The following is a 14,182-nucleotide window of genomic DNA, read 5'->3' on the forward strand; positions in this document are numbered from 1 at the left end:
TCACACACTCACACACTACAGACAATTTCCAGAGATGCCAATCAACCTATCATGCATGTCTTTGGACCGGGGGAGGAAACCAGAGTACCCAGAGGAAACCCCCGAGGGACGGGGAGAACATACAAACTCCACACACACAATGCGGAGGCGGGACTCGAACCCCCAACCCAGGAGGTGTGAGGCGAACGTGCTAACCACTAAGCCACCGTGCCCCCCAAGGTTTATTTTATTTGAAAAAAATAAATAGCAGTGTATTATGTTTGACATAACTATAAAATAAATAATAACTAATAATTAATTCAATTTAATTTCATTCGTGGCTGAAATGAAGTCAACAAAAATTGTCAACAAAATTAATTATTAATTAATTATTGCCTGTTTCATCATTTCATCTGTATATTTTAGATTAGCCTGTTTTACTCAAAACTCACCATGTGTTTCCTGATGCATCGCTCATCCCGAAAGCGCTGTAAGATCCATCAATGTGTATGTAGTTCAGCTCTCTCTGGTATCCTGTATAGGAAAAGTGACAAACATGACAAAAACAGTTGAGGGTTTTACATCTGTTCATAAATAAATTTCACTTTCTGTAATCCTCAAATCTACAGAGAGGTTTTGTCACCTTTGACGAGGTAGGTCTGAGCTGTGCTCAGGATCTCAGGAGTGAGTTGGTCGGTGCTCTCCAGGTACTGCAGGATGAAGATGTTGGGAGCGAAGCGCAGCATGTTCTGCTCTCCACAGCCGTACGGCATCGCCAGGAGACTCGCCAGGTTCTGTAGAGCTCGGCCCATCGGGTCTCCTGTAGAGAGACGACGTCGCATGAAATGTATCATTGCTTGATAAACATAGCAAGGTTATGACTTTAGTCTCTCTGGATGAATCCGTATAGGTCATTTTTGCATTAGGAAAACTAAAAAATAAAAAAAGGAAGTAGTAATAATTATCAGTAGAGGAGGGCACGGTGGCTTAGCGGTTATCACGTTCGCCTCACACCTCCAGGGTTGGGGGTTCGATTCCCACCTCCACCTTGTGTGTGTGGAGTTTGCATGTTCTCCCCGTGCCTCGGGGGTTTCCTCCGGGTACTCCGGTTTCCTCCCCCGGTCCAAAGACATGCATGGTAGGTTGATTGGCATCTCTGGAAAAATTGTCCATAGTGTGTGTGTGTGCCCTGCGATGGTTTGGCACTCCGTCCAGGGTGTATCCTGCCTTGATGCCCGATGACGCCTGAGATAGGCACAGGCTCCCCGTGACCCGAGGTAGTTCGGATAAGCGGTAGAAGATGAATGAACGAACGAATGAATTATCAGTAGAAACTATAATCTATATTCTTCTTAATCTATAATCTAAACTTCTCACATTATTTGCCTCACTTATAAATTGTTTTGATGCTGTATATTTACCAAAATAATGTAAACTGATGAAACAGAGACAGTTCTTTAACTCACCGAGCACAGAGACCGAGGCTATCGCTGAACCTTCCACAAATTCCTCAGGCAGGGTTACTGAGACCGTCTTCTCTATAACATCGTCTAATAGAGACAGAGAAACAAGGAACATTGTACAGAAACACTGCTGGTCCATAATTCTGCATGATTCAGTTTTTTATGCAGTGAAATCACTTGGACTAACACAAGTTTAGATTTAGCTCTGACAAACGCCATGAAACCTGTTCCAGACCAAACCCAAAAGACCTGATTGGTAATTAAAATGTTTTAAGTTACATTCTTCACTGTAATAAACAAGTTCTGTGGTGAAAGAAAGGGGTTAAGAATAAAGTGTGTGTCTGACCTGATGGACAGAGAAGTTCATTGTAGCTTTTATACTGTTTGGTTCCTTCAGTCTGAAATTAAAATGACAGCATCTTTAACTTAATTTGTCACGTCATTTATTTACACCGGATATGTTCCTCATATTCATAGCAGGGTTTTAATTATTGTTCCAACTTTTACTATCACTACATGTTTTTAATAGCATCTAGACCATTTTTTACAGTTGTGAAAATCCGAACCATTATTTGTGTCTGTTTCACTGGTCTTGTTTGTTCAACATTGTACAAAATAATGAAATCTGTAAATAATGTCAGCTGGAATTTAAAGACACCTTCATATGATCCATGGTTACAAAATTCATCCAAATTATTATTATAAGTAATAATGCAGTCACCAGCACTAGCAGTGTGTTAATGACAGTATCGATGTGTCCTTTCTCTGGGACAATAACTGCTTTCTTCCCACACAGTTTCGTCGACTGCACGGCCTCCGCTGTCACATTGAATCTTATCTCACCTGTAACACACACACACACACACACACATGCACGCACACACACACACACACACACACATGTACACACACACAAACACACACACATGTACACACACACACACACACACACACACACACGTTATATTCCTACTTTAGTAATGTGAGAAAGATCAAGTTCCTGTTTGAGCATTTTCAGTGAGCTTTAAGTGTTAAAGAGTTTGTCGTACCCAGAACATGTGGTGTGATGGTCCAGGAGAAGGTCCGGCTCTCATCAGCACACAGACATTTTGTATAACTGCAGTTTTTACACTGTTGTGCTTTAAACTGCTTCGACCTGGCTAAAGTCACCTTCACCTTTAAAACACAGAGATCTCATTCCATCAGCTTTATGAATGTTAAACCAAACGGTGATGGTGTAACTTCTGGTCTTCAGGAACAATAGAGTATGCAGGACAGCTGGGGTTAAAAATGTCCAATCTGTTGCTAACATGTCATGTCATGTTCTCTTCATGCTGTGATGCAGTATTAACATTCTATATGTGAGTCAATTAATATTTAGCTTGACAAAATGTAATAAGACCAAACATTTCAGCTCACCATCATACAGCTTTTGAGGTAGTTGAAGACGGTGGCTTTGAGTGTGAACACTTCTCCTCGGATGACAGAGCTGGGCATGGTGAGGCTCACAAAGAAAGGCTGGAAGGCAATAAGCTCAGTTTTCGGGGCGACTCCAAACCCCACAGGTGATGTACAAAATGCATCAGCCTGCCATGTAGTGATGGAGTCTGGGACCGTTTTATTAATGGCTGTCACTCCAGACTGACTGCAGAGGAAATAACATTGACTCAGTAACACAGAGTTATAAAAGCTGAAAAGAATGAAACCACATGCACACCTGACTGGAACGAGATCCCAAATCCACGTCTCTGGGAAATATTTTTTCCCGATCGTAACGACCGGTTGGTCTGAACTTGAGTCATCTGAAGTCGTTCCTTTGTTGAGGACGTCTGGTGCTTCCTTGGCTTCTGCATCTGGGGTTAAATATTGATATGCAGTCAGATTATAAATATTTGAATGCTGACAATGTTGTTGTTATTCAGCTGTTCTATGAGATATTCTATCACACCTCCAGGGTTGGGGGTTCGATTCCCACCTTCGCCTTGTGTGTGTGGAGTTTGCATGTTCTCTCCGTGCCTCGGGGGTTTCCTCCGGGTACTCCGGTTTCCTCCCCCGGTCCAAAGACATGCATGGTAGGTTCTCTGGAAAATTGTCCGTAGTGTGTGATTGTGTGAGTGAATGAGTGTGTGTGTGTGTGTGTGCCCTGCGATGGGTTGGCACTCCGTCCAGGGTGTATCCTGCCTTGATGCCCGATGACGCCTGAGATAGGCACAGGCTCCCCGTGACCCGAGGTAGTTCGGATAAGCGGTAGAAGATGAATGAATGAATGAATGAATAAAACGTGTCTGGGAAAACCACTTACCGGTGATATGCCACAAACTGCCCAAACAATCCGAAGGCTTCTGTACTTCTGCATTTGTGAGGACTTTAACTCCAATACCCTGAGTGAATAAAGGAACAAAATGTCATTTCCCATCTGCTTATTTTTTAATCCGTGTTTTTATCGCGATAACAATATGACACTTTGCGACACTACAAAGTTCTCATGAAGCTTAGATGTCTTACTTTAAAGGTGCTGTACACATCCACCTTTCCGACGTTCAGAAAATAACCAAGTGATTTTGACGTTTGTGCTGCATATGGGATGTTCCAGATGGGTGGGTTTTTCCAGCATGGGCTTGAATCCTCTTCATAGATGCTGTGTGGATATCCTGATAATGTTTGTACAGGCAGCACGTTGAAGACCTGGAATAATGGGACGTGACACTCATCATATTATCCAGAGCGACTTACATTTTATCTCATTTTTATACAACTGAGCAATTAAGGGTTGCTCAGGGGCCCAGCAGCAACAGCTTGGTGGACGTAGGAATTGAACTCACAACCTTCCGATTGGTATCCCAACACCTTAATCACTAGGCTACCACATCCCCCATATGAACTGCCATTTTAAACACACACACACATATATATGTATATATACAAACATACTGTAGATTTAAATGTAAAACCAAACATACAAATATCATACTTTGTTTTTTGTTGAACACCATAAACTAAAAGTATGTGCTATTCTTTACAATTATATAAACATACTAACAGACTGAGAAACGGTTTCTTTTTTTGGAAATATTTTTGGAAACGTCATTTTTACCCCTGACTACACATTCAGAATGAGCTTTAGGACTGAACTCTGGGACATTTTGTTATTTTGAACGTACAGATTGGATGCTGAGCTCCTTCTCTGGTTGCAGCAGCAGAAGACTCTTATCTATCGCCTTTACTGAACACAAGGAACCTGGAGCAGCTTTCAGCAACAGTGATGCCTGGTCACCAGGAAGCTCCGGAGAAGGTGAAAACTTTAGAGACACCTGAAAGAGAGCAAAAAAAAAAAGTTTTATTTCATCAATGATTATTTTTTCCCTGATGGAATGGCATGTTCCAAGATGCCGATGCCAGGATTCATTTGGCTCAAATTGTGAAAGAGTGGTTCAGGCAGTGGGGGCACGGTGGCTTAGTGTTTAGCACGTTCGCCTCACACCTCCAGGGTTGGGGGTTCGATTCCCGCCTCCACCTTGTGTGTGTGGAGTCTGCATGTTCTCCCCGTGCCTCAGATGTTTCCTCCGGGTACTCCGGTTTCCTCCCCAGGTCCAAAGACATGCATGGTAGGTTGATTGGCATCTCTGGAAAATTGTCTGTAGTGTGTGATTGTGTGAGTGAATGAGAGTGTGTGTGTGCCCTGTGATGGGTTGGCACTCCGTCCAGGGTGTATCCTGCCTTGATGCCCAATGACGCCTGAGTCATCATTGCCTGATCATTTAAAATCACTGTATTTCTTTGCCTTGTACTTGTACATGTGTGATGACAATAAAGTTGAATCCAATCTAATCTAAAATCTAAAATCATGCCAGAGAAAATGCAAATTTGAGTCATAATTAAAGCAAAAGACGATCCAATGAAATAGAATGTGTGACTTTTTTTTTATTTGGGCAATTTATGGAGTTAAAGAGCTCTTATTTTTTTTGTTTCTGACCTTATTTACAAGACACCGCTTAACGGGGTAGTTCATGCTGTCTGCCAAGACTTCACCACTGGGAAGGACTGTGTACAGGACCACCTGAGCGACCGGAGACACCTTCAACATGTTCTCCAATGTAAGAACTAAGTTGCCCTTGTGCTCTGAAAACAAAAATAATACATCGACACTGTAATTGTAATTTTTTTAATAAGTTGTGGTGAGTTTAGTGTTTATTGATTGTGTGATGTTAATGAACCTGTTCCAGGGTTGATGGCTTTTGTGATACGTCCTTGTTGCACCAGATGTCCTTTATTCATCACCTGGACACAGTAAAATATGGATGTGAATTGTAGTACATTAAATTATGTCTGGTTAAAAGAACAAAAAAAAAATCATCCATGATTTCAAAGATACTTCAAACCTGAAAGCCTTCATTGCATGGGTCTTTGAATAAGCACTCGTTTTCAATTATACTCATGAAAACATCACTAAAAAATGTCAGGCTTCAATGTTTTAATGTTATAGTGAAAGTCAAACCCACCATGTAGAAGAAGTTTATGGTGTCCTGGTGTGGTGAGATTGTGCTGTTGATCATGTACTGAGCCCTGATGACAGCTTTTCTATTACACCTGAAGGTTGTTGAGCATCTCCTCAGTTTAATAAAGCTTTGGCTCTTGGAGTAGAAAGGCTGAAGCCAGAGGTTTGCTGTGGGCTTTTGTGGTGTGAGCTGATTGTCCGTATGTTCTGACCTGGTTCTCATTTCATACTGGGCCTATGTAAAAGCAAAACAAATCAAACATGGTGCATATGACATGATGTATTTATACCACAATGCTGCCTGAGTTCTCCTGTCAGGGTTTTTTTATTGTGCACAGTGTAAAAAGAACAACAAAATGGTGAACACACACCAAAACATCCAAACATACAGCCTATGATGTGGCATCTGATGTGTGGGAGACTGCCTTGTCCTGGAAGGTGGCACCATCAGCCTCTGGTGAGACCAGGTTCTGGGAGGTCACCTCATAGGCCTCAGGTGTGAGAAGCCAATGTGTTTGTAATCAAAGTGTTTTAAATCTTTTTTTTTTTCTCAGAGAAACTGAGAAAATTTCGACTGTGTCGAAAAAATGCTAAGTATTGTGGGACTATTTGATAATAAACATTGACCAGAGGTGCAAACAGCTGGAATTCATTCAAACACTCACTCACTCATTTCCTACCGCTTATCCGAACTACCTCGGGTCACGGGGAGCCTGTGCCTATCTCAGGCGTCATCGGGCATCAAGGCAGGATACACCCTGGACGGAGTGTCATGCACGGAGTGTGTGTGTGTACCCATCGCAGGCACACACTCTCATTCACTCACACACTACGGACAATTTTCCAGAGATGCCAATCAACCTACCATGCATGTCTTTGGACCGGGGGAGGAAACCGGAGTACCCGGAGGAAACCCCCGAGGCACGGGGAGAACATGCAAACTCCACACACACAAGGCGGAGGTGGGAATCGAGGCGAGCGTGCTAACCACTAAGCCACCGTGCCCCCTGCAGCTGGAATTGCTCTTCTTTTTCCCCATGAACAGAATATGAGAGTTCATTTAAATAAATAAATAAATAAATAAAAATGCAAAGCCTTTTCATACCTGAAGGGAAACTCGCTCCAGACCCCACGGTTCAGTGTCGAGGGAAAATTTTGCAATGCCTTTGTGATTTGTAAGCAGCTTCAGAACAGAACTTTTATTAGCAGCGCAAGTCACGGTCAGATAAACTACTTTTCTTTTCATAGGTCTGGATTTTGGGCAGGTTACTTTAATCTAAAGAAGAAGAGCAGAAATCAGAGGATGTCAAAAACAAAAAGAACAAATCAGAGGAAGAAGATGTGGCTTTGAGTAAAAGTATACAGAAATGTACTCGATATTAAATGTACCAGATTTAACTACTTAATAAAATAGCTTACTTGATATTAGCTAACTAGTTAGCACAGTCTTTAACTACTGATCATTTCACGTCATAAACGTTATTCAGACATTAACTAACCTGGTTGTGATCTCGTGTACTGGATTAATTTACATAATTGAATAATTAATCTAATGTTGCACACAATAAAGTATTTAGTTTGAGAGATTAGCACATTTTCTTGGCTTGCTACATAATGCCAGGTTCATGTTAGCTTAGTTAGCGAGTTCCTATTTAGCATATAAGACAAAATACAATATGTATATAGGTATATAAAATATACATTAATGCACAACAAGATAATTACCTTTCCTTCATATGTCATTCTGGGCTTAAATATAGTCAGTGAATCCTCAAATGAAAGCGAGCCGATATGAGATGTTAAAGTAGAACTGCCTGAGCCAGTCAGAATCACACCTTCAGGATAAACACAGAATTAACACAATCCTAAAATTACAGTGATGGTTATAACTGAGCTCAGAAGCTAATGTAGCTAGCAATGAACACCTTCCACCTCAGAAGACACTGTTAGGCTCTCGAACAGCATTTCTACATAGTACCCAAACAACAATGTTCAAAAGCTCGTGCTTACAAACATCCATTGCTGCTTAGCTTCATTAACCCCTACACCATAATGTTTAAAGTTTGTACAAATTAAAACAGAACTTTATAGAATGGCCATCAATACAAGGTTCTTGAGATATGGAGAATCTCTCACCAGTGCCGTCTTCCTTCACTTCACTGTGAGCTATTATTGAAGCTTCATAGCGTGAATCACTTAATGCATATTCTGTCAGATCAATGATTTCTATTCCACAGCCAGTCTCGTCAGTCTAAAGCAAAAATAAAAGACGTTTACTTAAAAATGGTGTGATGGTGTGATGATGTGTTGGTGTGATGGTGTGATGATGTGTTGGTGTGATGATGTGTTGGTGTGATGGTGTGTTGGTGTAATGGGGTGTTGGTGTAATGGGGTGTTGGTGTGATGGTGTGATGATGTGTTGGTGTGATGGTGTGTTGGTGTGATGATGTGTTGGTGTGATGATGTGTTGGTGTGATGGTGTGTTGGTGTGATGGTGTGATGGTGTGTTGGTGTGATGATGTGTTGGTGTGATGGTGTGATGATGTGTTGGTGTAATGGTGTGATGGTGTGTTGGTGTAATGGGGTGTTGGTGTAATGGGGTGTTGGTGTGATGGTGTGATGATGTGTTGGTGTGTTGGTGTGATGATGTGTTGGTGTGATGGTGTGATGGTGTGATGGTGTGTTGGTGTGATGATGTGTTGGTGTGATGAGGTGATGATGTGTTGGTGTGATGGTGTGTTGGTGTGATGAGGTGATGATGTGTTGGTGTGATGGTGTGATGGTGTGATGGTGTGTTGGTGTGATGGTGTGTTGGTGTGTTGGTGTGATGGTGTGTTGGTGTGATGAGGTGATGATGTGTTGGTGTGTTGGTGTGATGGTGTGATGGTGTGATGGTGTGTTGGTGTGATGGTGTGTTGGTGTGATGGTGTGATGGTGTGATGGTGTGTTGGTGTGTTGGTGTGATGGTGTGTTGGTGTGATGAGGTGATGATGTGTTGGTGTGTTGGTGTGTTGGTGTGATGGTTTTGTATAAATACACTCTAGAAAGTGCTGATTATTTTCTATAGTCTACTTGTTTTCATTCAAAGAAGTAACTGAGAAGTTGCACTAATTTTACATACAAGCATTGTCTGTTGTTTTAAAGGTAAAGATGACTAACCATCATTGTATAGTTCCTGCAGATGTCTGGTGTTGTGTAACTATTATGGCAGACTGTGGTCTTCACCGTCCCCCTGACCGGCTTCCCGTATGAACATCTGCAGATATTGTTATAGAATATGGATTGAATCACTTTATACTGACATGAATTTGTGTTAAAATGAGTAATATTTAATTATTTAAGTGGAGAAATAGTAAAATCACTTTTCCAGCACAAATCTTTAGCTTGGTTGAAGTTAAGTACTGAGTAATATGAGATTTACAGTTCGGACATCATGCCGAGTGTGAAAAATGTGCTGTCGAAAAATCCCAGTCTGGAGCGAAGAAACAGAACATTATTCATTTATTAACACTCACTTTGCACAAACTTTCAGCGTAGCTTTGGTGTCCAGGATGGTAATGACTGGAGGAAGCTCTACTGTAACCTCAAATGTGGGCAGAACTGAAACAGATGGTGACGGACAATCTTCATAAAAGCATCATATAAAGAAAAACACTTTTTTTACCCTTTTTTAATTCAGTTATCACTAAAATACAGATTAGATATATTTGTTAATCTAAACGCATTAATAAAGATAAACTGAGATTTACCGTAATCCTTAACTTCGAACGTTTGTGTGACCTCTTTGTATTTTATGTCCCAGACGGTGATGATATAAACTCCTTTTGTGGCCTCACAGTTTAAGGGATACGACAGATCCACCAGACCGCTGGACGTGGCGACGTTCGTCCACTGACCGATACGGTTTGAGTTCGGATCCTGTAATGAAAATAAATCCACAAAATTTATACAATACTCTTTCCTCCTAAAATACAGTCATGAGGTTAAAAATGATCAATAACCAATTAATTAATGAACAATTTTTACGCTTTGTTCACCATGAGCATAAAATAAGAATACAATATTTCAGATGAAAGGATTATTTTAAAGCAAAACGTTATAAAAGTGAGTTAGTGAGCGTTGACTGTGTGGCATGGCATCGTACCTGCACTTCTATTGTCGGAAACTGAAAAAAAAAACACACGGAAAATAAGCATTTATGATCAAATTAAACATACAGTGAGTGTATATGAGTAACACTTTTTATACATCCTGCTTTTATAAATCATCATAATACACACAGAATTTCTTAACAATGCTCTAGACATGATTTATACACTCTAATTATGCCTCAATGCATTAAAAAAAAGGATTATTAAGTTACTGATGCCCTCAAAGGTCTAGTAGTTAGAGTTAAAGTTACATTTTTCTAACTCTAATTCTACACTTTAACTATTAACTATTAAGTATTAATTACATAAGTACTTTTTTTTTATTAAATATTGTTAATTGGCATAATTTTAGTTCATTTTTATTTATTATTTTATTAAATATTATGTTTACTAGTTAATACTAAAAATAGACAAGTATTTAATACGTACATAATTAAACATTTGCCATATATTCAACCATACAGTGTGCTTTACTTGTTCACTATTACTTATTGTTGTATTACGTTACAAATTACACAATCACATGTAGATTTTTTAATATCGTCAGAGAAAGTGCTCCTGCATTTTCTAGTTTATGAACTGATAAAAGTTTTCGAACCGTCTGTTCGTAGGTGAGGAAATCGGTATCCAGGGAGACGATGCGGAACTTCACTGTGGGGAGAAAAATATATAGAAAATAGTGTTTCAGTACAAATCTGTCTTGTTTTTAACACCTACTTTAATCATTTACAGTGTAACTGGTAGCTAAAGACAGACGATAACATGACAAATCAGTTAAAACACCAAAATGACTAGAGGGACTGGAGAACTGGGAGAATTATGGGAATTAGGAACTGAGGAAATTAATACATTCAAGAGATTTAGTTGTTGAATTCTGGAGCCTGATCGGCCTGAAGGTGTTGATTGGCTGTAAATCACAGGTTTATATTAATGCACTTGTAATAAGTTATTTCTGACTCTCCACATAGTCAAAGTGTAATCAGATGCTTTAAGACAAAGTTGTCTTTAACTAAGAAACGCATAATTTGCGTTGTGTTTGTGTTGTAAAATGTTTGTGTTTGAAAATAAGTTCAGGCCAGAGCAGAACTGGGGCAAGAGAATTCAGAGCACATTACCTGTTTGTCCTGGTTTATAGATGGGTTTGTCCGTCTGAACGAGCGTCACTTGTGTTGGAGGTGTGATGAGGATCTGTGTTGTTTTGTTCAGGAAGGTTTCTGACCCTTTAATCTGAATATTAATAGATGCCACTAATTCCAATATCACGACAGGAACCTGAAATAAAATGACAAACATCATAAATGTGGTTCATGACTAACTACTACTAGTAATAATAATTATTATTATTAATTATTAATGGGGGGGGGCACGGTGGCTTAGTGGTTAGCACGTTCGCCTAACACCTCCAGGCTTGGGGGTTCGATTCCCTCCTCCGCCTTGTGTGTGTGGAGTTTGCATGTTCTCCCCGTGCCTCGGGGGTTTCCTCCGGGTACTCCGGTTTCCTCCCCCGGTCCAAAGACATGCATGGTAGGTTGATTGGCATCTCTGGAAAATTGTCCGTAGTGTGTGAGTGCATGAGTGAATGAGAGTGTGTGTGTGTGCCCTGTGATGGGTTGGCACTCCGTCCAGGGTGTATCCTGCCTTGATGCCCGATGACGCCTGAGATAGGCACAGGCTCCCCGTGACCCGAGGTAGTTCGGATAAGCGGTAGGAAATGAATGAATGAATGAATTATTAATAGTTATTATTACTACTACTAACAATTATTTCACATATTTGTATTAATAAAATTTAACTAAATAATTTATTTACTTTTCATAAATAAAGTAAGAAGAGAAAAAAGAAAGCAAAATTGTGGTATTAATATTTTTAGCATATTTAATTAATTGCTTTTTTATTTTATAATAAATATCAGACAAACTGTTCTTAATTTCAGAGTTATAAACTTTCAGATAAATATTTCTTATAGGAGTCTTCAGAGACGGGGGACTCGAGTCATATGACTTGACTCGAGTCAGACTTAAGTCGCAGATTTGAGACTTGAGACTTGCTTGACAAATATTAAAAAAAGACTCGACTTGACTTTGACTTGACATTCATGACTTGAGACTTACTTGTGACTTGCACGTGTGTGACTTACTCCCACCTCTGGGAGTCTTACATTTATGAGCGACTCAAGAAGATGATGGTCAAACTTCCTGCTCTGCTATTTTGTCAAATTGCCAGCTGACCACTCAACACATTGACTGCACCAGTCTGATTTTCCCCTGACGTACCAAGTCTGGTGTTAAACCTTTTTTTTTTTATGTTTTACAAAAATCCTTCGTTTAGGAGATGTTTTATATGTAGTTACACAATTTTTTCCTTAATGAACTTGATAAAACATTTACAGCATTTATCATTATACAGAGCAACTTTAAGGGGTTAAGGGCCCTGTTCAGGGGCCCAGCTGTAGCAGCCTGGTGGACGTGGGAATTGAACTCACAACCTTCCGATTGGTAGCCCAACACCTTAACCACTTCTCTGTTATTAGCCACCTAACCCTCTGCGGGTAATTGCATGACACGTTTGCAAATGTAAATTATTTATTTAACTAGCTTTTTCCTATGAGATGTAATGACAATGAAAGCAATCACAAGCCTTCCACTTCCTCTGAACAATTCCACCTGCTCTGTTAAAAGTTCAAAGCTAGAATGGAGTAGCTCTCTGTTCCTCATGGGGCTACTTATTCCTCAAATAAGTAAAAACTGGAAGCAAAAAACCCCTGTGAGTTCTGTATACACAGAGATGTTTAAGACTTCCTTAAGACTCTGTACTTATAACAGATATACTGTAGAAGCACATGTAAACATTACAGACTGCAGGTTTAAGATGTCATGATGATGTACGATGAGTCTGACCTGGAATGGGACACAACGGTAGTACTCTTCATTTATGGACGTTTCAGTCAGAAGAGTGACGCTGTTTTGGTTATACTCCAGATTCACTTCCATGGAAACAGGTTCATGGTGGTTTACTGTGACGCATAACGTCTCAGTGGTGCCCCCTACAGTCTGTGAGGTCACAGCCAGCAGGTAGAAGCTGAAAAAAAGAAAGCAAATAAATGTTGGTCTCTGTACATAGCAGTGTTCAGTGAGGTCTTATTTTATAGCACTAGAACCATCTCTCATCCATCAGAAACAATCATCATGACAATTATTATTAGTATGTTTTTTTATGTGACATGTTTCTGGATTAAAACAGTCAATTTCGGTAAAACCCTGTGGCTATTAGACACGTAGGTAGTATAAATGATCTGGTATAATTACATCATACAAGTCTCTGAAGTTACATAATTCATTAAGTTAGCTTGCTGACTGGCTAAGAATTTCTGCTCTGTTTTCAAGCCCACATACTCACATTTCCTTCTCTTTCTCTGATTCAGGAGCATCGGTGTCTTTCTCTGATTCAGGAGTATCGGTGTCTTTCTCTGATTCAGGAGTATCGGTGTCTTTCTCTGATTCAGGAGTATCGGTGTCTTTCTCTGATTCAGGAGTATCGGTGTCTTTCTCTGATTCAGGAGTATCAATGTCTTTCTCTGATTCAGGAGTATCGGTGTCTTTGTCGTTCTCAGATTCAGGAGTATCGGTGTCTTTCTCTGATTCAGGAGTATCGGTGTCTTTCTCTGATTCAGGAGTATCGGTGTCTTTCTCTGATTCAGGAGTATCTTTGTCTTTCTCTGATTCAGGAGTATCGGTGTCTTTGTCTTTCTCTGATTCAGGAGTATCGGTGTCTTTGTCTTTCTCGGATTCAGGAGTATCGGTGTCTTTGTCTTTCTCTGATTCAGGAGTATCGGTGTCTTTGTCTTTCTCTGATTCAGGAGTATCGGTGTCTTTCTCGGATTCAGGAGTATCGGTGTCTTTCTCTGATTCAGGAGTATCTGTGTCTTTGTCTTTCTCAGATTCAGGAGTATCGGTGTCTTTCTCTGATTCAGGAGTATCGGTGTCTTTCTCTGATTCAGGAGTATCTGTGTCTTTGTCTTTCTCAGATTCAGGAGTATCGGTGTCTTTCTCTGATTCAGGAGTATCGGTGTCTTTGTCTTTCTCAGATTCAGGAGT

At 40.2% G+C, this 14,182-nt stretch overlaps 1 protein-coding gene across 1 annotated transcript in view; it reads right to left on the reverse strand.

Moving 5' to 3' along the window:
* Positions 1 to 14,182, reverse strand: part of LOC132854231 (alpha-2-macroglobulin-like protein 1) — a 29,825-nt gene that overhangs the window by 8,341 nt on the left and 7,302 nt on the right. The window contains exons 3-27 of the mRNA XM_060882523.1: positions 13,485 to 13,803; positions 12,986 to 13,166; positions 11,204 to 11,360; positions 10,687 to 10,739; positions 10,082 to 10,102; positions 9,687 to 9,855; positions 9,453 to 9,537; positions 9,097 to 9,193; positions 8,074 to 8,188; positions 7,663 to 7,772; positions 7,043 to 7,213; positions 5,942 to 6,172; positions 5,657 to 5,720; positions 5,416 to 5,561; positions 4,604 to 4,753; positions 3,948 to 4,127; positions 3,745 to 3,823; positions 3,160 to 3,295; positions 2,862 to 3,087; positions 2,492 to 2,618; positions 2,164 to 2,285; positions 1,789 to 1,840; positions 1,446 to 1,529; positions 623 to 799; positions 432 to 513 (exon numbers count right to left, since the gene is read on the reverse strand). Of these exons, the coding sequence (XP_060738506.1) occupies positions 432 to 513; positions 623 to 799; positions 1,446 to 1,529; positions 1,789 to 1,840; positions 2,164 to 2,285; positions 2,492 to 2,618; positions 2,862 to 3,087; positions 3,160 to 3,295; positions 3,745 to 3,823; positions 3,948 to 4,127; positions 4,604 to 4,753; positions 5,416 to 5,561; positions 5,657 to 5,720; positions 5,942 to 6,172; positions 7,043 to 7,213; positions 7,663 to 7,772; positions 8,074 to 8,188; positions 9,097 to 9,193; positions 9,453 to 9,537; positions 9,687 to 9,855; positions 10,082 to 10,102; positions 10,687 to 10,739; positions 11,204 to 11,360; positions 12,986 to 13,166; positions 13,485 to 13,803 (3,334 nt within the window). The remainder of the gene's footprint in view (positions 1 to 431; positions 514 to 622; positions 800 to 1,445; positions 1,530 to 1,788; positions 1,841 to 2,163; positions 2,286 to 2,491; positions 2,619 to 2,861; positions 3,088 to 3,159; positions 3,296 to 3,744; positions 3,824 to 3,947; positions 4,128 to 4,603; positions 4,754 to 5,415; positions 5,562 to 5,656; positions 5,721 to 5,941; positions 6,173 to 7,042; positions 7,214 to 7,662; positions 7,773 to 8,073; positions 8,189 to 9,096; positions 9,194 to 9,452; positions 9,538 to 9,686; positions 9,856 to 10,081; positions 10,103 to 10,686; positions 10,740 to 11,203; positions 11,361 to 12,985; positions 13,167 to 13,484; positions 13,804 to 14,182) is intronic.

The sequence above is a fragment of the Tachysurus vachellii genome, chromosome 11 (assembly GCF_030014155.1).
Source record: "Tachysurus vachellii isolate PV-2020 chromosome 11, HZAU_Pvac_v1, whole genome shotgun sequence".
NCBI lineage: Eukaryota > Metazoa > Chordata > Actinopteri > Siluriformes > Bagridae > Tachysurus > Tachysurus vachellii.